This window comes from Echinops telfairi, unplaced genomic scaffold (assembly GCF_000313985.2).
Source record: "Echinops telfairi isolate 266 unplaced genomic scaffold, ASM31398v2 ScPeMD7_6;HRSCAF=24_0, whole genome shotgun sequence".
NCBI classification, from domain to species: Eukaryota; Metazoa; Chordata; class Mammalia; order Afrosoricida; family Tenrecidae; genus Echinops; species Echinops telfairi.
Genome location: NW_022103902.1, coordinates 23,616,290 through 23,640,557, shown reverse-complemented (window position 1 = coordinate 23,640,557; position 24,268 = coordinate 23,616,290). Strand labels below are relative to the sequence as shown.

Genomic DNA, 24,268 nt, shown 5'->3' with positions numbered 1-24,268 from the left:
TGAACAATTATAATAACATGTTTCTCAATTTTTAATACCAGGTAGAGAGCACCATCAATTTAATAATTGTGCTTCAAGGAGAAAAATGCACAGTGCTTTTAAATTAATTGTATGCTACAACTATTATATTTCTAAAATATTATAATTTTACATTACCTAGGCCCCAGAAACTCGGAATATACTAGCCAATATTAGAATACACAACACCTTTCACATATGTCATCAATCTTAAGCTCAATTCCTTCCCACAACGAAAAGCTGAAACTCAAAGGAACTTAGACGTAAAGAAGTGCTCAATAGAAGTTCTTAATTTTGTTCTTGTATCTGCATGATTCGTTCCCTTTTATCGATGAAATGACTGTGAATTAGAGATATTACATAACTAATCAAGGTAGTTCTGTTCAGAAATTAAAGAACTGAGATTTTCATCAGAAAAAACACACAACAAAAACCAAAACCCAAAAAGCTTGAAGTTCTATTTCTTACTTTTGCTATCGGTAAAAGGGCATACTACATGACAATCAAGTCTAGGATTATTTCAACCAAAAGGAAAAAAAAATATTGTTTGGACAAGAATAAATAAAATGTCAATAATACCAAAGCAGTAAATGAAAAAGGGTTTTGAAGATGGGTAGATGGTTTTTAAAATTTGTCAAACTAATTAAGGTATTAAAAACATCTCTTAGTACATTAAATAAGTGACTAACTAAATTAATTTATTCATTTATTCATTCATTCACGCCACCATCTCTCACTTAAGTATAACACAATTACCATGTTATCTTTTACATAGGTGAACATATATTGGTTGATGTAGCTAGACCTTTAAAAGAGATGCAAAAGTTATATTTTAAATTAATTTGAATAATTTCATCTTCCAAATGTTTGCAAATGAAGCACTACTTAAATGTCTGCAAGCAGAAGCTCTTAACTTATTTCAATTAGGCAAAGCAAATGAAAGATGAGCTACATTGAAGCCAAAACAATAACTTTTCATGCTGAAGAACAAAGCTCATTCCTCCTCTCTCTTGTTAGTGTAAGCATCGACCTCCAATTACCTGAAGCATTCCATTGAAATGTGTTTAAATAGGCATGCAGATAATAAACAGGTAGCAGTTAAAAATACCCCTAAAAAGCTGAAACACAAGCTGAAACCCAAAGAAACTTAGTTGAAAAGAAATGCCTGAGTAATAAAACTTCTTAATTTAGTTGCTTTAGCTAATTTTTAAAATACAAGAAAGTTTTATAAATACAAGCAAAAGGAAGTATTATACAAATGTTACCCTTCTCAAGGAAGTTAGTAACCAAGAATATTAATAATCACCATATTCTTTTACTTTAAAACATATTACCTACTCCATGCTAGGTAGCAAGAGTCACTACAAATGTTTTTCCCAGATGATGAATGGATCAGAAGCAACTTTCATAGCAGACAGTCTCTCGAGTAATATTTTTTAAACCAGAGAATAAACATGTTTCATTCCATCAATCCTGAAATGCATGATTTATGAAGCATTGTACAAAGCCATGCTAAATGGATAGAACGATGGCTACTTACCAACAGGGCGAACTGTAGACATTACAATGGTGTGGTGAGAACATACAAAAGAAATTAAAAGAAAAAGAAAATTATCAGAATGCATGATGAGTAATGTTATATTTAAGTATGGACAATAGAATGATATCTATCCTCACAAATTCAAGTATGAACAGGATGTTTCGGGTTGATAAATTGAAATGCCTAATTCTAGCAAACATTATTTTGCATCATGGGAGTGATGCTGAGCATCCAGGGACTGTTGGAAAGTCTCACCATCCTCATTTTTTGAGCTTATGATTTCAAAGATCTACTGAGAGTCAAATGGCTTTGTATTATTCCTAAATTAAGAACCTGGCGGATACAAAGATTCAAGTCACAGACTAGCAAATGTCATATCCTAAGAAGGCCTCGCTGTCTGATTTAAATAGCAATTGGATGTTAAGCATGGTTAGTCAGAACCATTACACAGACTCCAGAGAAGCCCCCGACGCTGCCTTTCTGCCAGTCATAGGTTAAGACCGCACCACTTTTCATCGAGGACTGTGTGGATGAAAACATAACAAATAGGTTGGAGCATCCTTAGAGATTTCAACCCAGTATCTCCCTAACTACTGTTAAGCTTTCTCTTTTTTCGGTAGGGGACAGAGGAGGGGAGGAAACAATGATTGACACATTGATTCTTGTTCATACTGAGAATGGTTTTCATGCTGCTGCTCAACAAATGATTATTATTGCATCATTATACCACAACTTTCAATCAGTGAAACTGTTAAATATAAGCTGTGCCAATTGTTAAAGCACAGAAATGGTAAGAGAGTCACATGGACTTAGTATTGCTTTTTACAAAGAATAATGCCAAATCAACCTCAGTAGAATATCATATCATTCTGTATAAAACCAATAGTCAACTACTGCAAAATAGTAGGCCCCATTGTCAAATTAGAAAAAAAATACGATTTAGTAACATTGACACTTTTATAAAACTCTACTTTCAAGTATAAATTTATTCAAAAACACTTATTTTCACTCCCTTATTCCAGTGAACATAACTCTGCTGCATATATAACGTGATTCTAGAACTTTTGTGTAGCTTTGTATTGATGATGGGTGTATAGATAGCAGATATAGCTATAAAAATATATGTATAGGTATTCATTCACTCAATAAACACTTTATAATGCTAGCTTTGTGCAATATCTAAAAATAACACTAGGCTTGCCCTTCTATGAGATTCATGGCTTTATAATATTAGGTAATTCAAAGTCACTTATAGTAACAGAATCAAGATTCTGGTTTAGTGAAAGTCTAACACCTCCTACAGTAAATAGTAAATTTACTTGAACAAAATAAATAGGTTAGAAAGTAGATTCTGAAGCTATAACAACTTATTTCCTTTGAGGGGAGGACACAAAAACAACAACCCAGAGCCAGAAAACAGGCTCCTGGCATAAAGTTGTGCCAATATTCTGAAATTGCTCTTGTACTTTTGCGTTTGACCAGAAGAAAAGATGCTTTGTTTCCACCTTTGCATTTGTGTATTTTCTTTTGTCATCTAAGCTGAAATTCAGAAGAATGTTTCCATTTGGATGAGAGGAGACATTCTGTGTGTTTATCAAGGGGGATAAGAAAAATAGTAAAAAAAAAAATAACCCTTTAAGTAAAAACCCAAATTCTTCTTTCACTTTATGTAGAGAACCCCCCTCCCCCCCAGTGGAGTAGGTAATTTGGCTGGTCATTAAAAACAAAATCCCATTAGAACATGAATTATTCGATTAAAATAAAATACAAGGTTTATTATTTGCTGGAATTATTTCTTTGCACTATCACCTTTGTTGAGTCAGCACAGGGAAGCTCCTTGTTAACTTTCATTTTGTAGTTGATATAATCATATTTTTGAAAAGAAAAAAGCTGACTAGGTTTCTATGTAAGATGTTGACTATAAAACTCAATTACCTTTCCCCGAATTGACTAAGTTAATTTTGTAATGATATTTTAGGTAAAATGGCAAAACAAAAATTTCAGTTCTTTGTTAAATAGTGACATTTCTTCCTGGGCATAGTGATGGGGTTGACAAGCAGGTAGGTGCTTTCAAAAATAAGCAACTGAATGTCAGCTGTACAACGCAATAAAGGATTGAAAATGAAAGTGGCTCTTGGGTCAGTTGACTCTGCTCTAATACAACAATTCAGAAAGAGGCTGATCGTTTCATTTTTGTGCATAGAAAAAAGACTGTAGAAAGATAAGAATTATAGATCATTTTCCCCCTGTTAACCTCTTAGCACAAGAAGTCCCAAATGCTCTAGCTGAAAAACATCTTATACAATATTTACTTTACATTATGTTACATTATGGGGCTTTCTTACTTCCCTTCTTTTTGCTCTAACCTTGTTTTTTGAGGTTTCAGTCTTAGATGAGTTAAAAATCACATACCATACTGAGAAAACTGGAGTCCACTCACAGGACACAGAAGAAGGGAGAGGGAATTTAGGGTTTGTTTATTTAAAAAACAAAAATTCTATTAAAAACAAACACATTTCTTTATCAGTTTTGCAATTTGGGTTCAAATGACCATTCCTGTGGAGGATTCTTTGTTAAACGAAACTTTAAACCTGAACCGTTCAGCAAATTATGAAAGCAATTAGCTGGGTCGGAACATAAACAGTGGACTTCCAGTCTCATTCATGCGAGCATTCGACTAGAAAAGCATCGCTGTTGCCTCAGCAAACACAGAACTCCTCCTGGGTTCTCTCCATTTGTTTAGTCAGCAAACAGTTTTCAAAATGGAGCATTTCTTGTTGGTTGTTTATTTATCCCCGCGCCATCATTTCATAAAGATGAAATAAACAAACTTTGGTGATAATTGGGTCAAGTAAATATTTTTGTAAAGGGCCACCACGTTGAAAACAAATAGCTATTACATATACACGGGGCTTCAAGAAAGTTGTGTAAAGTGGAATTAAAAGCTAATGGACTTTTTACACCAAAAAGAGGAAATGGATTTTTCATGACCATGGGCATATACATCAAATATGTTTTTCATCACCTTAAGAGAATATAGGTTTGATAGAGTAAGCAGTATCCCCTGACATACACAGGGTATCCACTCTTTCATCATATATTACCAGAATATGTAGAGATCTAGGATTGTAATATGGTTATATTAATCTATAAACTGTTAATTGAAGAAAGCAAGCACGCTTTTTAAGCAAGTTTTATCAGTTTTATCCAAATCGTAGTCGTTTCTCAGTTCACAGCAGTGTCTGAAGGGGAAATCGGGAGTTGAGTGGAATAGGAATTGAACTATTGAGAAGTACGGCAAGCGCCAATCAAGAAATCCAACGTACCTGGTACCTGTCTTCTAATAATTGCCCGGGGAGGATGCATTTTGGGGATTTAAAGCCCAAAATATAGATCTGGCCACAACGAAACAACAAAACCTTTTTTTTTTTTCCTCAGCAGGTGGATGACCAATCTGAGGATACCCAACACAGTACCTGTAACTTTTGTAAACTTCCAACCCATTCTACTCTCATGACATTTTCCCAAAGCAAAGCTGCACAGCATAAGAACTATAACTCAGTAGGACAGGATGTATCCTACTGAACGGAGACCTGAATGAAAATATCCAGCCAATCTCATTATGGCTAAGGAGATTTGGAAGAGGCTGCCCCATAAACGATGCAGGGGAAGGTTGAATGGCTGAACAAACACCGGGCTTGCTTGCCTCTTTTGAAATCATTTGAGTGTAAGCGATGTCAGAGTAAATGTTGCCAGCTGCCTGGCCCTTACCTGGTACCTGGGATCATTTACTTTACCTCCTGTGGATGAGCATGCTCCACTACTAAGGTGGCAAATTCACCCTATGGATCAACTCTATGGTCATGCATTCTTTCATTTATAAGCAAATCCAGCAAGTCTATAAATGAGCACTCTTCTGCGACTGAGAAAGTGCATGACACTCAGAAAGTGAAAGTTATTACAAGCTCGGCCCTGACTACTTCAATTACTTAAGGCCAATGAACTTCACAAACCACTCTCTACATCAGATGATCTCCGTGCTGGGAGCAGCGTCAGATGTCTTTCCACTTTTGGAAAGCCATGTTGGTAATTTCTCAAGTTGCTTTTTAGAAGGATGCATTTTTAAGTGGGGGCGGGGTGGGGGGAGGGGATGTCAGAATGATCCTCTGCTAGGATAGAGCGAACAACTAGGGGACAGGACCTTTAGAGGATCTTTGAAACTGGTAACACTTAAAAGCAGTAACTATTTGACAGGAATGAGACTATATCTAAAGTAGCATAATTTGGTTTTTAGAAAATTGCTTTAAACCATATAAAATTAACTTTAAGCCACATAAGTTATGAGGTACTGAATGAAAAAAAATGATTCCTTCAGACGACCATCCCTTCAATATCTGACGTGTAAGGAGCTTCGTTTCAATGAATGCGAGAGAGGTCGCAGGACCTAGGTCTTGTCAGATGATAATAAATTGGTAAAAGCTGGTACTGTGATTGTGAGTTTACTTACCAATGTAAGCAAATATTAGTCTTCCAGTTCACTAATTTTCGCCACCTAAGTCCCTTACCTCTGACAGTGAGAGTTGCAACGGCTTCCACTTTGCCCACGCGATTCTCAGCCACGCACATGTAGGTGCCTTCATCGGCACTCGTGGCCTTTTTGATTCTCAGTGTGTGGTCATCTTTGATGTCATATCTGTGGAGAACAGAATTGGGACTTTATTAAGGATGGTCGCTTGTATTTTTTCAAAGGAGGATTTCAAAAGTCTCTACTAGTATAAAATGACAAACTAGGGGACCGAACATGTAGAGGATCTTTGAAAGGGGTGACACTGAACAGCCACATGTATTTGATAGTAATGAAATCAGGGGGCTTCAAACATTCATTTCCCCTTCTTGATGCTGGTCTTTATGTAAAGCACACACACATACATGGATCGCACATCAAATAGCCATCATCTGTGCTGGCTGTCTTTTCTTAGGGTAAAGGCGTTTCTAATCAGATCATCGATTTCACATTCTGACTCCAGGCACTTGAGTTGTGCTTATCGATGTTTGGATATGTTGTCTATATTTTCAAAGTTATCCAAAACCTTGGTATAGGTTTATCTTCACTTCATTGTTCTTAATGAGAAAAAGAGTAGACATTTTAGTTTCTTCTTGAGGTGTAATCAATTATTTTGCAAGTTTCACCATGTTAAATAAAATTATTTTGCCAGACATTGGAATTTAAGAGCTGAAATATACTCAGATTAAAGGAGCTCATTGGCTAAAATATGGGAAGACACTTATGTTTTCAAAATAAAAAGCAATATGACCCTCAGAAGCAATGGCAGGCTTTTGAGTGATTTTTGTGCATGCACATTCTTACCACCTTTATATGCTGTCCTGGAAGAAGTATAGACAGAAAGTTCCTTTATAGGAAGGATGGCAAAACTTTGTCTCATGTGCTTTGGACATGTCATTGAGAAGGACCAGTACCTTGAGAAGGACATCTTGGTTGGTAAAGGGTCAGCAAAATGGAATGAAGAGCGCCAATGAGGATTGACACAACGCTACAACAATGTGCTCAAACACAGCAATGGTTGTGACACTGGCTCAGGGCTGGGCAGCATGTCCTTCTTTAGTGCGTAGAGTCTCAGAGTCACAGCTGACTGGATGGCAGCTAACAACGAGAACTCTTTATGGGAATAAATCACCAGCCTAACACTGGCAGAGGCAGAGCAGCTACGTGGGTTTGAATGGTTACCCTTTCTGCATTACCCAGACCCGCCAGCCTTAGAATCATTCAAACAAGCTAATCATAGCCTTCTTTTTGAAGCAGGGGGCACCTCAGCCTCTTGATACAATAAAACAACCACAGCCCTTAGTTGTTTACCCTATTCCCTAGGGAATCACCCTACGTTGAAGACTTGTGATTAATAACTTGCTGTTATCTTTGAATGTCTTGCAGTTGGCTATCTAAATAATACAATGCAGGAATCCACTCCTTACCAACTGACACATGAATACAATGGACCAAAAGCCAAACTGACTGTCATAAGTCGATGCCGACCCACAGTGACCCTATAGGACAGGACAGAACTGCCCCTGTGAACTTGGGGACTTAATCTATGGGAGTTGAAAAATCCATTTTTTTCTCAGGTAGCGGTGGTGGTATCAAACTGCTGACCATACGGCTAGCAGCCCAGTGAGTAACCATTACGCCAAACCATTGTGCCAACACTGAAAGGAGCACAAAGAATGCAGGGGGCAGTGACATAATAATATATATTTTTCAGAATCTTTTTCCACATTAAGAGGTATCTGAAGCCAGTAAGATGATAGAATGATCTCTGTGATTAGATCAAGCCTCACCTGCAAAAGTTGCTAGGTAAAGCATGAAATATGAGAACTGGTTTTAAAAAAAATCTGTCTAATCACAACAGGAAGTAAACTCTTTGTCTGATTATTCAAGTCACATTTAGGCCATCTATGGCAAAACATGACCAAGTTCTTTCCGAAGGCCTCACACTGTGGTTGTAGTCTAGTAGAAAGCCTCATGAGCATCTCCCACCAGGATCTGCTTTCTGTAGTCAGCCATGCTTTCTCTGAGGGAAGAGTTTTCTCCCTAAAATGACCTCATTTCATAAGCAATTAGGTGTCAAATATTTCCACAGATCCAATAAACGTGGCCTTATTTCTTGAATTTCCTTCTAGATAAATTGGTGTATGCCTAATAAGAAGCTCACAGATACTTTATACAATTAAATAGAATAATTGGGGGAAATGTTCATTTTTCTCTTGAAAGCACATATTGACTAGAATGATACAAAAAGATCAATAATAATTCTTCACTGTTAAAGAAATCTTTATAATTTATAGCTAGGTTTAATATATGACTGGACAGCAATGAATGCATTAGACAAGTTGTCTATTTTAAAAAACCATATTAGAGAAGAGTTTTAGATTGCTGTCTCAAATTATAAAGCAAACCCATATCCTCTTCAATTGATATGTTGTTTTTCTAATGTAGGGCAATGCCTCGCCTCTCCATTTGATAATGTGCTTACTGGTCTGTGTACAGTTTCATTTGGATACTTTCATTTTTCTATATCAGCAATTTTGTGTTCAGAGTTGCAAAAACTCCAGAGAGTCATAACATTACCAACATTTTTCTCAATAGTATTCTAAAACCAAGGCAATAAACATAAGCTGTTCAGAATTGTTTAAATGACATACATGTACATGGTCTTTAGCATTGTTCTTTCATTAAACCATCTAAGACATTGAATTTTCACCCTTCATTAATCCTTCTTGTTCGGTGCTCCAGAGTCAATTCCAACCCATAGCAACCCGGTTACAACAGAACAAAACACTGCCCCATCCTGTGGCCTCCTGGCCATCCTCCTTATGCCTGAGCCCATTGTTGCAGCCACGGTGTCGGTGTGCTGATCCTGGGTCTTCCTCTTCTTGGCTGCTCCTCCACTTTACCAAGCAGGCTGTCCTTTGCTCTGTAACAGGCTTAGGTGGCCGAACATCAGCTGAAATGCCTGAAGCATACTGGGGCATGAAACAACTCTATTTTCAAATGGTCTAAGAATATATACAACCAGCATGTAGACGCCTTGCCTAGATTTCAAACACGAACAAGACAGAAGAAAGAAACAGAAGGAAAAATATTACTGGCCAGGAAATTCTCACAGATCCTGGGTGATTCTGATTGTGCACCCACCAGTCTCTGACTTGTATGAATGGAGTCATTGTTGCCAGGTTTGATTAATGACGGTTGCACAATCGTGTGCTGACAGTCCCCACCAAAGAGATACCTTTTTTTCCCCCCCTCTGATATGAAACACTGCTGAAAACTGCAGCCGAATCAGATTTGGCCCCCGGACAACATGTACTGTCTGCGCTGTACCATGAATTGAGATTGATTGGTAACCAGCTGGGACAAAATGGGAAAAGAAGCTCTGATTTTGGGGTTTTGTTTCTATTTTTCACAAGAAAATAAAGAGAAGAGGAAACCAAATTGTGTCAAAATCATTCCCATCTGTTCAGCTAAATAATAAACAAAACAAAATAAATTTATTTTATTACTTAAAACAACAGTTTATATGTAAGGTTCTGTTTGTGTGTGATATTATATTTAATGAATAATCATCTCAAAGGAACTTTCAAAGAGAACATAAAAGATTATTCACCCTTTTCTGAAACACAGTACAAAAATCCTAAAATCACTTTAAAGGAAAAACAAAACTAAAACAATTCGTATTCTTTTTAATAATGTTCCCTCGCAGTTATTGAGAATATTTTCCATACATTTTAGTTCTCTTTTGAAAATACAGAGCAGGACTTTTGAAAACTGGCAACTTTTTATAACATAACCACTTTTAGTACATGACTCATATGCTACTGTCCCCAATGTAGGGTAAGATGTTAGGGTAGGAATTTCCCATGATTTTCTGGCTTTTGTAAGTATAATGCAGATAATTTATTACTCTCAAGTGCTCCTCTGTGGCTACAGAATTTGAGAGGTTGAGAAATGAAGAAAAAGACACATCATTTCTGTTGCATCCTAGAATTGTTTCCTGCTCAGGTCAAGCGTCTACATCCTAGGATGGTGTTTAACTTTCTTGAGGACTCGATACGAAGAAAGCTTCTGAGCGACCATTCTCATCACAAAAGCGTCTTTGATTTTCATTGAGGGAAGTGTATTTCCTCTTTACTGTCGGTTTTTACATCATTCGCTTTTTCTTAGTGCAATGCTCCTGGCGTCAATCCTAGCACACGTGTTTTGAATTAGCACTTAAGATTTTATTGGACATCTGCTGTATTGATCATTACCTTGGTCAATAGTAAAAAAATATGAACTGGGAAATATTGAATTTCTATACAAATAAATGTTTCTTTCCTTTAAAGAAGGTCTGAAATATTGTTTTCAATTTTCAAATTGCTTGCACTGAATTAAAACAATTATGAATTAAGAGCAAGATCACCTTATAACCTTAGACAATTTCTCGGGGGAAAGAGAAACCTCCAGGAATAGGTATTTCATAGTTGCATATTTCAAAAAAATATTATGGAATTTTATATAGAAGGATCGTGAAGGCTAACATTCTATTCTCCACACAAGATTTTTAGCACTCACTTTTCTCATTTGTCTTATGGGACCATTCCTTGGTTACTAATCTCTCAACTGACCTGTACTACTGGAGGATCTCTGAGCATAGAGATCCATCGACTCAGTGATGGTGTTTTTTATTCGCACATAGAAATGCATTTCTGTACAGGACCTTTATTCAACGTGCTCTTCAATGAAACCTACACTGCCCTGGAGAACCTTAAAGAGTTTGCCCTTTCCCCTGTTGACAGTTAAAATGGGGAAAAGTTGTTCATAATATTTAAACAAACCCTACCATAGATATCCCATTTACACTGTTATTGAAACTCACCACTTTTTAGAAATATAAAGAGTGTCTCATGATTTAATATATAAGGAATTCTTAAGACCTCCTGCAAGGTCTCTAAATCCTGTGTGAAATTGTGGCACCCCAAAGTAAACACAGGCCTCTCTGGTGCTGGCTGGGGGGAGGATGCCAAGTTGTCAACCTGCTATTGTTGCACCCTGCTCTTGTTATTTAGAGTCATTTGTACAGGCTCATGTTTACGTTTTGGGTGAGGTGAATCTTTGAGCAAAATCAATCATTTAGGGATCAGCTTGTAAGTAATTTCTGGGTAGGGCCCCTAAGAAAGTAATGATTGAGTATAAAAGTAATGTAAATATCATAACACTTACTGGAAATGGAAAGAGAACCAAAAAGTGGGCAAGTAGACTTGTAGGGAACTAGAACTTGATGTTCTGTTCTGGAAATCTGCTACAGAAAGCCAAAACAAAACTTGAAATAAGAAAGAATTCCTAGCCCGTCTTAACTAACCAAAAGATAGTTTGGCCTCTATTTAGCTTCCCTAATTCTATCCTCATTCCTTCAGTCCCAACAGGGCTCTAGTTATAAGTGGTCTGACCCACAGATAGAAAACCCCTGTTCATGTTTTCCGTTTGGACAGCAAAGAAGCCTGGCATTGTTAAACTATAAAGCTAGGGGGAAGGAATAATAACAAAGAGAGACTTTAAAAACACCCAAATAGGGTAACAAAAGTTAACAAAGTACAGACTTCACATCATAAAAGAACTAGTACAGAAAGACCAGGCCTCAAATCATGCCAGGGGTCCCACTGCTGACAACCTTGGAACCAGTCCCTCTCTGGAGCTCAGACAGCTAAACCAAGTGCAGCTGAGCTCTTCCAGAAAGACCAGACTCCTGCCATCCCAACACAGGACCCCCTCTGAGTTTTAATGAGTCCCAGGCTGGGTGTTTCCCGAGTGCCCCATTTTCTCCCATGTCCAACCCCTAATGCACACTTGTAGGATTCCAGGGACAATTTCTCTAGGCAAATTTGTGACCAAATGTGAAGTTCACCACCCAAGTTGTCATCTTCCCTGTCACCATAGCCTTTCATTTTGCTGCCTCTTCTGCAGCGAGCTTTTCTTTCTCTGATACAATTTCACACAATGTTCTTATAGGAATCTCCACAAAAACTTCTTCCCTATACTTTCTAAACTAACCTCTCCCTGATTTACAATAACCTCTCCATGCTTTCTATCAATTTCCTCCTGTAGCTTGCTTACATTCCGTAGTCCATCAATTGCTTGGCAGATCCAAACTTTTCTTGACCCCCTGCCTTTCTGTTGACTTATCTGGCAAAACTCTCCGTTAGTCCAGATAAACTAGAGAAGCAAATTCATAGACATTCCTATGTGCATAGGAAAGAGCTTTATATACAAGAGCAATTGAGTATTGAGAAAACATCTCACCCTATTCCAGATCAAGTCCTTATGTCCGATATTAGCCCATGTGTCCAATACCAATTTATAAAGTCCTCTTCAAACTTGTGAAATACATGCAGTGATGCCACCTACAGGAAGATCACAGGCCAGTGGGAGGGAAGTCTTGTGGATCCAGTGGCAATGTAAGCATCTCAGCACTGGCAAGGGTCTGCACGTCGTTTCTCCAGCTCTGAGGCTCTGGCTGCCATCAGCCTGTCTCCACGTGGCTTGTCAATGAGGATGTCTCACAGGGACTGAGTGTGTGTTGGGACTTTAGCGAGATATTTATCTCCTTAGAACCTCCAAATAAGGTCATCAAGCTGCTACTTGATTGACAGACTAGACTCCACCCCTCCACAAATTGACACCAGATTATGTAACTACCACAAGCCCAATTATGTATAGTTGAATATCTTTTATATCTTTATATATCTTGTTATCGATAGTTGACACTGAGTTGGCTGTGACTTAAGATAACACTATGTACAGCAGCACAAAATGTTGACTGGTCCTGGTCCATCATCATGACTCTTGGTATTCTTAATTCATTGTTATGACCACAGAATCTTTTGATTGCTTCCAACTGATGGAGTCATCTTCCGGAATGATTATTATTGATTATTACTGTCAGGTTGGGTCTGAGTCATAGTGTTTCCACGTATAACAGAATAAAACACTACCTGGTCCTACACCATCTTCACAATTGTTCTTATTGTTCTTGCAGCCACCGTGTCTATCCATTTCATCAAGCATCTCTCTCTTTTTCACTGGCCCTCTACTTTAGCAAGCAGTCATCTATTGAGTGGCTTCCAGTCTAAAGGGCTCAACTACTGGCCTAGTATGCCACAGCGTTCCACTGATCATGAAGTTTAGGTTTTCAATATCTACTATCCATAATATTAGATACTGAAAACTGTCAGTACCGACTATTCAGATATCATAGATTCTGAAAACGTGATGAATAGCAAGATGGCGAGACTTTGTCTTACATACTTTGGGCATGTTGTCAGAAGAGACCAGTCTCTGAAGAAAAATCTTAAGTATGGCAAAGTAAAGGGCTAGCACAAAAGAGGGAGGAGATAGATCGACTCAGATGTGACAACAACGGGCTCAAGCATAGGAATAATTGCGAGCATGGCTCAGGACAAGGCAGTGTATCATTCTGTGGTGCACAAGGTCCTCATGGGTCAGAATGCTTTGGCACCTAATGACAACAATAACACCTATTCATATGCTCTCGGTTTATGACTGCAGTCCCATCTCTCACCAGTCTCTATTTCACACATAATGCACCAACTATCTGTGACTCTCTTTGCAGCTAGAGTTCACTGGATCACTCTAATATCTCTTAGTGTGCTGTGTCTCACATCCGGACTATACATCCATCCCTATCTTCCCCTACTCTTAGTCCAACTACTTTTGATGATCCTTCCACAAGATTTAGTTGTTTATAATCAGTCTCAGAAACATCCTGAACCTATGAGTCAGAATCAATTTCATGGCAGGGGATGAGTGTTCAATTTATGCTTGCTATTCATCAGATTTTAGGTTAAATTCTTTTTTGCTCTATTCAATCTCTTCCAGCCAGGGTCTAGTATTTCATCTAACTTAGACCTCAACGAAAATAGTAAGTAAACTAGTTAAATAGAGTACCCTTCTCAAACCTGTTCCTGTGTTAAGAGATAAACTGGGAATCAAATACACACTTATTAACAAGATAAATCCAAGTTCAAATTTCAGCAGGAATAAAAGAGTGATTATATATTATGTATATAATGCATAATCTATTACAGATTAAATTGTCTTTAATATCAAAGGGCTTAACATTATACTACTACAATTAAAACCATTTTTTATCATTGACATGGCATACAGTATTTCTTAATTTGTCATCAGATTATTAATATCTGTAGATAATAATTTGACCTGTCACTGATAATCCCGTTGTTTAATTTTCTCAAAAACTGCAGAAACATTTACTTTCATTCTGTAATTATTTCATTTTAGCTAAAATGTAAAAGCACACACTTGTCTCAAAACCAAACCATTTCAGAAATTTTTTCAATGATCCATAAATATCCGAAATAATATTAAATTATTTTCATTATGTGCTTAATAAATATATAACCGATCTTTGGCAAAGTGTTCATTAACCTTTACAGATTATTCAAATACAACATCTGTAACTCTCAAATTCATTACCTTAAAAAATTATAATACCCAGAATATAAAATATATATATATTTTTTTATACATTACAAAATAAACATACATCACAATTAAAAAGATAATGTTGGAATAAAATAAACTGGGACATGCAGGTTAAGTTGTCTCCTATAAAGATTTTTTTTAAATCTATTTCTTAAATTCCTTCAGGACAATTTGGTTTATACTAGAAATTGAAATTTCATATTTAGAAAAGTAGTTCTATTTCATGATTATATGTTTGGGGAGAAATTAGAATTAATTTTAAGTTGTTTACAAAAAGACTTCAGAAATTAAATCCATAGGAAACAATTTATTCCAGTTAGAATCAAATGACATTTTTTAATAGGCAATCCAAATCTACTTGCAGTTTTCAAAGCTGAGGATGAATTCTATGCAATAAAGAAATGTGTGCTCGGGGTAAAAGGGTTTTGAAATGCATTCCATTACTGGGTGAAAATATAGTAGTTTTAACCAACCCCAAAGTACCTCAGGACAGTGGTTATAGGTTGGGCAGCTAACCGCAAGGTCAGCAGTTCAAAACCACAGCTTCTCTGTGTGAGAAAGATAGCGTTTTCAGCTCTTGTAAAGCATTACAGCCTTGGATCACAAGGGGCAGTTCTACCCTACCCCAAAGGGTCACAATGAGTCAGCAAAAACTCCATGGTAGTGAAGAACGTTATAGCAATTGGCTTCCGAATCGTCACAGGGTTGACAAGCCTGCGGAGTGCAGTGGCACCGAGAAAACCCTATGGCGTGTGATGCAGGAGATCACTGGGAATCACAACAGACTCCGGGAATTGCTTCATGTTGCAGTTGTTTCTTTCTTGGTTTTGCTATGAGTTTCAAGAAACTTTCCTTCTCTTGTGACAAAAGGAAATGTGCTACATAACTTTTAGATATGTAACTTTTGATAGCTCCACTGGAAAATAAACATCACACACTTGTTCCCTTAAGTTTCTCTTACCTGCTTTTTGCAATTCAGCAAATATTTAATGAGCAAGGAAAAGTAATATCCCTGTCTGTATATCAATTCCCATGGTAATATCTCAACGAACTTTTTGATAATCGCTAATGAACATTTTGTCATCTGTTACACAAATTCTTACCATCTATTACAAAAGTTCTACCTCCAAATTGTTTCTGATTCAAGCTACTCTCCAGGTAAATATGTTGCTCATTGCTATAGAGTTGAGTCTGACTCATAGGGATAGGATTTGTGCAGAGAGAACTGACCCAGGGGTCCAAGGGTGAGACTTTTCAGGATTCAGTCAGCAGGCATTTCTTCCAGTGCTTGCCTTAGCTAATTCGAACCTCCAACGTTCTGGCTAGCAATTGAATACCTAACCATCTATTTGTACAGCATAGGCACTCCTACTTAAAAGAAAACTTCTTTTTTTTCTAAGCACAGAACACATAAATATTTGTATTCGATGTTCTTCCATCGAATATTCAAATACTTCCATTGAAGTGTTCAGTAATAACACTTCAGTAAAAATTATGGAAAATCTAATCTCCCTGTCAGACACATCTTTAAGGCTTTTATTTTAATGTATTTAATTTCCTGAAACTGTAAAGAGTCTTAGATATCATAGCTTTTATATAGTTTGACTTACTGAATAATGTTATGCATATCTCATATCCCCTAAAAAATTGAAATATCTAATGCCCACAAATGTGATGGATGTGTTAGATTTTTTTTAAACTATTGAAATACAATATTTTTATTAGCATATAATCAGAACTGTACTCTTCTGTTGTTTCAAAATTGGCAACTTACTATAAAGTATGTTTGTAGTGAGGATAAAAATATTTTTTTTCTCTTGATTCCTCTCTTGTCAAACTCTCTCAAATTAAGGTAAGATGCCTGATTGACTTCTTGCCTTTTTCTTGTGGTATAAATATTTTGACAAAACTGTTTGAAATGTAATTTAATGTTTGGAATATTTATGGCTTTCATTGAACATATTTTTATAACATGTGTCAGTTACATAAACTGCAATGGTAAAGAATACTCAACAAAATATTATTCATGAAAGTTTCACGTGCCTATCCGTTGATAAAATAAGTTCCAAGATACAGGTACTACAATATATTTTGTAAAGTTCTTTACATTGAGATCATGCCACAAAATTATCTCATAACTTCTCAGAAGTGACATCTCTGGTGTTTTCAATTACTTGGTACGTCAACATACACCCCTCCCCACACACACCCCCCAAATATGATCTGTTAGAGTAAATTCCATTGAGTAAACACTATATAAAGACTACTATAGATTTCCCCAATATTCACGCCACTGTACTGAAGTAGAATGTGCTCTTAAAATGCTTAAATATTTATTCTCTTATCTTTGTCATTTGTATTACCTTCACACATTAACAGGAATTAAATTCTCATTCCTTAAGGTTTTGGGTTTTTAAAACTGGATCTTGAGTTATGGTTTGTTTTCTTCTCTTCTATTTCAATTAATATCATATAGAGTAGCAGTTAAAAATCATCTTTCCCAAAGGAAGCATTATGATGAAAATTGTGGTAGAAAATATAGTATTTGGAATTTGATCTTACCTGGCAATTTATAACTACCTGTGGAATCCAGATTTTTCAAGGAAACATTGTTTTTTAAACTCTCAACAAATCAAAAGCGGGTCTGGTCTGGAAACTATGTTAAGCAACAGAAACCAAAAGAGGAGTTTCAATTTTTCCAAGAAAAATTCATACTTTCACAGTTATATTCTTTTCCAGCCAGCATATCTATTTGGTTGTTCCTGCAAGCATTCCTTTGGTTATCATGCATTTCTATGAGATTGTGTTCCTTTAAAGTGTTAAGGGTATCAAAGGAAGAATGAATTCAGTTAAAACATTCATATTCTAAGAAGCATGAGAAGAGCTTGTGTCCCTGAAAATAAAATCCCATCAGGAAGCTCTATTCTGTCTTATAGGGATGCTATGAGTCAGAATCAACTCAAAGGTAACAGGTATGTTACTGATGACAGAGATTTACCATTATGATAAAGACAAAATAGTCAGATATGCTTTAATACATAGATGTATCTTCTGATTATTATAAAAAAAAGATAACACAGATAGGCAAGTGTTTTCAAAACTTTCTTTTTCCTAATCTTGAACCTTAGATGGAAACAAAGTTCAATCTTGCAGCTCAAGGCAGTGTATGACTGAGCACCCTGGAGTCTGGCTGCCTGGGTCCCTTACTACATGAGTGGTTTTACTATACTTATCTTCTTGTTTGTGTTTCCTCATTTGTAATTTGGGGACAATAAGAATACCTACATTACAGTTGTCCTTAGGGTCAATGGATCTATGTAAAATGTTTAGTGACCTGATATAGAATAAATACTCCGTATATAAGTCCTTCCAGAACCCTAATGGCATTGTGGTTATGCCTTGGGCAGAGATCCCCAAGGTCAGAAGTTCCCAACCACCAGCCACTCCAAGAGAGAAAGAGAGATATTTCTATTCCTATTAAGAGGTACAGCCTTAACCATTGAGATAGTTTATTGTGCCAGTCTGGCCGATAAACACAAGTAGGATTAACTGAAGGGCGGAGAGATAAATGACTTGGTGAGCCTCGCCTTTCTTGTCTCTTGCTCTTTGACCATTGGACCAATGTGCAGCTGCCTTGCTTGTTTTGTGTGTCAATTTATAGGCTACACTACCTGTGGGATGCCTAGCCTGTGGACTGTGTCGCTGTAAGTTGAGGTCCCTTTAAGACATCTCTGGAGCTGGGGACTGGCAGTTGGGACTGGTGGTTGGTTGACAGTTAGTGATCTGCCGTGGTTGGCTGTTGTGCTGAGATATCCTAGCTCTCTCTATAAACAGAGGAAGATCTGGCAGCAGACTAAACTTGAAGGACTGCTAGTCTCTCACAACTCTCTCTCACGGGAGTGAGTTGCACTGAGCCATTTGTACTGCTTTATAAGTTAACTGTTCATTTCTTGTATTATATATCTATCTATCTGTATATAATTTAACAGTTCATTTCTTGTGTTATATATCTAATTATATTTATAAATAAATATATAAAATTATCAGCAATCTGGTTTTATCTCTCTAGAGAACCCTGTCTAACACAACCGCCTTAACTGTAACTGTAACTGTAGCAATGTTGACTAACTGTGGCCGTTCTACACTGTCCAATAGGGTCGTTATGACTAAGTATTGATTTAATGGCAGTGAGTTTTTAAAAATTTTTATCTGAGTTCTTAATATTATAGTTATGAGAAATGAATATGCCATAAAAAATCTATGAATCAGTACTATATTTCTCATTGAAACTTAGGTAATAATTCAAGGTCAAGAATAATTCAGAAACCACCATCAGCTCAGTTCTACCTTACAAATCCTGGTACACCAGAGTACATATATTGGTACAGAGAACTCTTGACATATGGAATCCAGGACAGAAACTTCCCCCCCAGGTACAGTACTGGGAGTAGCGGCACCATGAGGGTTAAGTGAAAGTGGGGGAAGGAGGAGAAAGGGGGAACTGATCATGATGGATATATAAACCCCATCTCCCCCGACAGGGATGAATAACAGAAATGTGGATGAATGGAGACAGCAGATGGTGTAAGACATGAAAATAACAGTCGTATATAATTGATCAAAGATTCAGGAGAGGGGAATTGTGGAGGAGGGAGGAGAAAAAAGAGGAGTTGATACCAAGAGCTCATGTAGACAGAGTGTTTTGAAAATGATGGCAGCATATGTACAAGTGTGCTTGATACAATTGATTTATGGATTGTTATAAGATCTGTAAGGGTGCCCAATAAAATGATTTAAAAAAAACCCAGAATAATTCAGAATGAAAAACTGTGCCAAAATGAGTCAGAATTGACTTAGTGGCAATGGATTATTTTTTTTTACTAAATCATTTTATTGGGGGTTCATACAACTCTTATCACATTCCACACTTACATCCATTGTGCCAAAGCAAATGTTTTGAAAATGATGAGGGAAACAAATGTATAGGAGTGGCAATGGATTTTATTGTTTTGTTACGTAAGAGTTAGATATATCAAAACATGCTTTCAAAATCATAGGAAATTTTTTAAGACAAAAACATCAAAATGTGAAGCTAGCTGAAGGCATTCCGTCCTTCTTTCCAATCTTTCCCCTACGAGTTCCGTGCTCTTCAATTTGTACACCATCACAATGGCTGGTGCTCCTGTGAAATGTTCTCTGACTTTTGAGAACAAAAGAAAACCTCAAGGGGCAATATCAGATCTGTATGACTTCCCAAGAACATCTCATAGGACAGGCAATGCGGCCCTGGAAGAATGAGCAGATGCCGGGCATGGGTATGATGGGGGAATAAAATCCTTTGTGCAACTTTCCTGTTTCTTTCTCATCATATTCTCACCAACAGTTTTCAAGTTTCTTAAAATTTCTTCATCATAGCCTCTGTGATCCACCAAAACTGTTTGCCAAAAGGTCTTTGCCAAGGATGAAACCAGTCCAGCAGATGCCGTAGGGATTCACTGATTGGATTGGGCCCATTGTTGAAGGCATCCTAACACGACTAAGAGAAATGTATTCTTGAACTTGTCTGCAGCCATCTACTAATCATATAGCTGGCTTAAGCATGTTTTACTTGTAATAAATCTGTGAACGGAGGAGCTATAACACCCATAGTAATACTTTTTTACTTAATTTTTTACTTAATTTTACTTAATTATTGTAGTTACATAATCTGGTGCCAACTTGAGACTACTAAGAGTGTAGGGGTGGAGGTTAGCCTGTCAATCAGGTTGCTGCTTGATGACATCATTTGGAGGTACTACTGAGATAAAAGATCTCTGGAGGCGGGACACAGACACTCTCTGCTTGGTATTCCTGATGACAAGACACATGGAGCTACACTAAAGCACTGAAGCTGGAGGAGTCACGTGAAGATCCCTGCCAGTGCTGAAATACTTCCACTGCCATTGGATCCACAAGACTTTTCACCAACTGGCCTATGATCTTCCTGCATTTGGCATTTGTGCATGGGTGTGTGAGTCTAAAGAAGGATTAATAGACTAGTATCTACATATGGGATAATATTGGACTTATGGACTTGATCTGAACTGGGTTGGGTTGTTTTCTTAACGTACAATTGCTCCTTTATATAAAACTTTCTTATACACATATCAGTGTCTATAAATTTGTTTGTCTAGTCAACCCTGACTAACACAATTCCCTATATATGGGAATCGGGAAACACGAAAAAGGAATAGTGATTGTCATTGAGTAATGGGTTTATTGCTCATTTCAAATTTCTCTTTTAAGCTCTTCTATTTCAATTGTCTCAATTTTTTTTTGCTTAGAAAAAACAAATGGTACCATACTTTTCTAATTGCTTTGAATTCTTGCCATTCACAGAGTCATCCTGTTTCAGAGCTTAAAAACAAGAAAGAAACCTTCTAACCTACCTTACACATATTGTAGGTGTGAACTCTAGGCACAGAAATATTACATGACCTGTAAAATCACAACAGGAATTTCTGGGAGAATAAGGATAATAACTTTAATCTCCTAAATTCTAGTCTACCCTGTAGCCCACATTACAAGTGAGCTTATTAAGAATAATAGCAACAAAAATGGTTCAAAAATACACCTTAAGCAGAAAGCTCTGGGTGATTAAAAATCACATAAATAATTCTTAACCCTAATTTTGTTTATGAACATGAGGATTTATATTAATAAAAATGGTATGGATTTAATTGTGACCCCTGAAATATACACTGAAGTCCTCACCATGAGTGTAATCCTTTTTGGAAATAGGATTTAGTTTGTTTGTTATATGTTGCTCCTAAACCTTCTGAGTGGGTGTCTCTCATAAAGGGGAACAGAGACATAAAGAGGGGTACATATGACTTGGGGATGGGGAAGAGGTCCAGGGGGTGCATTGAAGGTGAGACAGAAGCAGGTGGATCTATAAATTAAAATTGCCAAGGGTTACAGGCATCTACTAGAAGCTGAAAGAGACAAGAAGAAGCCCTCCTCCATTTATCATGGACACACTTAATTCAAACTTCTAGGTTCTAGAAGGCTGAGAAAATACTTTTCTGCTTTTTAGAGCTACCCATTGTGTGCTCTTTTTGTTATAGGAGAACTTGGTACCAAAGAGAAAAGTTCATTAAATTTTTTTCACTTTTACATTTTTCTCCCAGTCACACTAAGAGCCAGCTTGATTATTTTTATTTGAAATGGCTAGCTCCTAATATGCTTTTGGTTTGTCCTGTAGTACAACTAAGGTACAAGGTTGCCCTGGATTTCACGTCAGCTTACTGGGACACTCCTACATGCCACTTTTATTTTAACTTCCCATGGCATGACTCCTATGCTACATGGACATGCCAATGACAGGTGGCACTCAGGCAGTTCCGTTTGCTCTGCAGACGGGAACCTGGTCTTAGCTCTGCCCACATGCAGCCTAATAGTTGCCAGATAATGGACAGCCGAGCATCTCTGCTTTCCAGGCATTTCATATTCCAAGTGTGCCCCAGCTTGCTAGTTGACCACTAGCCAAAGCCCCTATTAGATGCCAGGTCCAGCATTGTTGTTGAGTGAGTTCCTCAGCAGATGGGCCAATGTGGTCACCAGACAACATGCACTCTCCACCCTAGGTGGCAATTAGTTTGGGTAACAGCAAGTATTAGCACCTATTTTGATAAAAATACAGAAAGTGCACCATTTCCGGCATCCCTTTGATAGTTGTCAAATAAACCTGTGTGAATAGAATCTTCATCTTCACCTTTCAAGATAATGACCTGGACCTTTCCAAATTTAAATATTCAAATTATCAAGATACTGTATGCGTGGCTTATGAAATTGGTCTACAAATTACCTGTAATAGTAATGTATAACCATTCCTATGCAATTTCAAATATATATAGATAGCATTTATAATACACTGTTTACTCTTATTTTTTGTGAACTGTAACATCAGGAGGTGGAGAGAGTCCCTAAATAATTGACAATGCCATGATTAGGAAGTTTTTAGTCCCACTTAGGATGGTCCATATCTTCAGGATAGAAAATAAAAAGACTTAAATAGATTCTTCAAGGTCGCACTTCTAGTTTGTGGCAGAAAGATTTCTGACATAATTTCTCCCGATATTGGGGATATAACTAAACATAGGAATAATCAAAGAGTACATTCAGAATCTTTGGTGCTGGTCTAACTATTTTTATGCTAGTGTCAGCTGTAGCCAAAGGTCCCACAGTAACTGTCCAAGCAATTTCTAATTGTGCTGACAGAAATGGCTAAGATATTTGCATAGCACACAGATACAGAAAAAGGGAAGAACAAAAACAGAAACCAAAAACCTTTTAACCTTCACCTATGATTTTCTTTATATTTCTGAATCTTACGGAACAGTCCAAGACTCAAAAGTCACATACCTTGTTTTAAAGCCATTGCATTTCTCCTATTCTTAATTTTATCTCCATTTTTATTTGTGAAAACATTTCAATTGGCCAATCTTTACTGCATGACCTAATCAGTATGGTTATTTATTAGGAGCCCAAATTAGCAGATGTCCTTGAAAGCACACACTATACGTGAAGAAGGCCTCTCTGCTGAGCAGGGACGCTGAGCACCTGTTCCACATCTCTGCATCCCCGAAGCATGTGTCCTAAACAAAGGAGCTACCAACCAATGAATACGAGAACATTCTCCAGAGTGAGGTAGAAAAGCCACTTTGTGTAAGAAAATGCTACAGAACGGAATTTTAAGTGGACTATTCAGTTCCTTTTTTATCACAATCAGGTATTTACTTAGAATCTCACATTTCACGGGACTAAGAACTCTAAAAAGTCTCCTTAAAAAAGTCATGGATTTAAGTAAAAGGAATTTGTCAGTGAGTGCAGGGAAATTGACAGAATTTTGTACCATATATCTTGAAACTCTTATTCTCTAGTCCCTTTCTATTTTATGAAATATTCATGAGTTATATGCATTATGTTCAAGACATCAACGGCATTTAGAATTTTCAGAAATATATAAGAATGTAAATGGCATATTATATTTCATTTTTTCTGACAAGCTATTATGAACATACATTTCTCTAGTGTAGATTCTTACTGAGAAAAGTAGTTTTATTTTAGAATTTGTAGAGAAAATTTTAAAAGGCAATAAAAATCATCATACTATTAACTAATGGTGATACAATGAAAGCTATATGATAAAGGAAGAATGTTAAATTTCCTATTTACAGGCCTTTAAATATTGCTAATAATTAACTGAATACAAACTGTTCTGACAACCCCAGATAAGAAACCATAATTAAATGAACTATGTCTCTTTTAACTCTGAGAAGGAATTTTAAAAAACTGTATTCATTAATATTACAATGAAACAAAAACTATAGCACTAGTATAATTAAATTCTGCTTTCATATCTTTGATTGTGGAGTTATGATCATTCATTTATTTTATATTAGTAAATGAAAAAGTTTATGGAAAAACACAATTAGTGGGTAATGGAATTTTTCTTTCTTTTTAAAAAAAATACTTCTATTGGGGGCTTTTATATCTCTTATCACAATCCATACATTCATCCAGTGTGTCAAGCACATTTGCACATATGCAGCTATCATCATTTTCAAAGCATTCTCTTCCCACTGAACCCCTGA

The 24,268-nt window shown here is 36.8% G+C and overlaps 1 protein-coding gene across 11 annotated transcripts in view; it reads right to left on the bottom strand.

Moving 5' to 3' along the window:
- Positions 1-24,268, bottom strand: part of ROBO2 (roundabout guidance receptor 2) — a 1,556,064-nt gene that overhangs the window by 158,743 nt on the left and 1,373,053 nt on the right. For 7 of the 11 annotated variants that reach the window (XM_045286134.1, XM_045286135.1, XM_045286138.1 and 4 more), the window contains exons 6-7: positions 6,124-6,251; positions 1,559-1,570 (exon numbers count right to left, since the gene is read on the bottom strand). In XM_045286134.1, coding sequence (XP_045142069.1) covers positions 1,559-1,570; positions 6,124-6,251 — 140 coding nt within the window. The remainder of the gene's footprint in view (positions 1-1,558; positions 1,571-6,123; positions 6,252-24,268) is intronic. The other 4 variants (XM_045286136.1, XM_045286140.1, XM_045286142.1 and 1 more) reach the window with 1 other exon arrangement.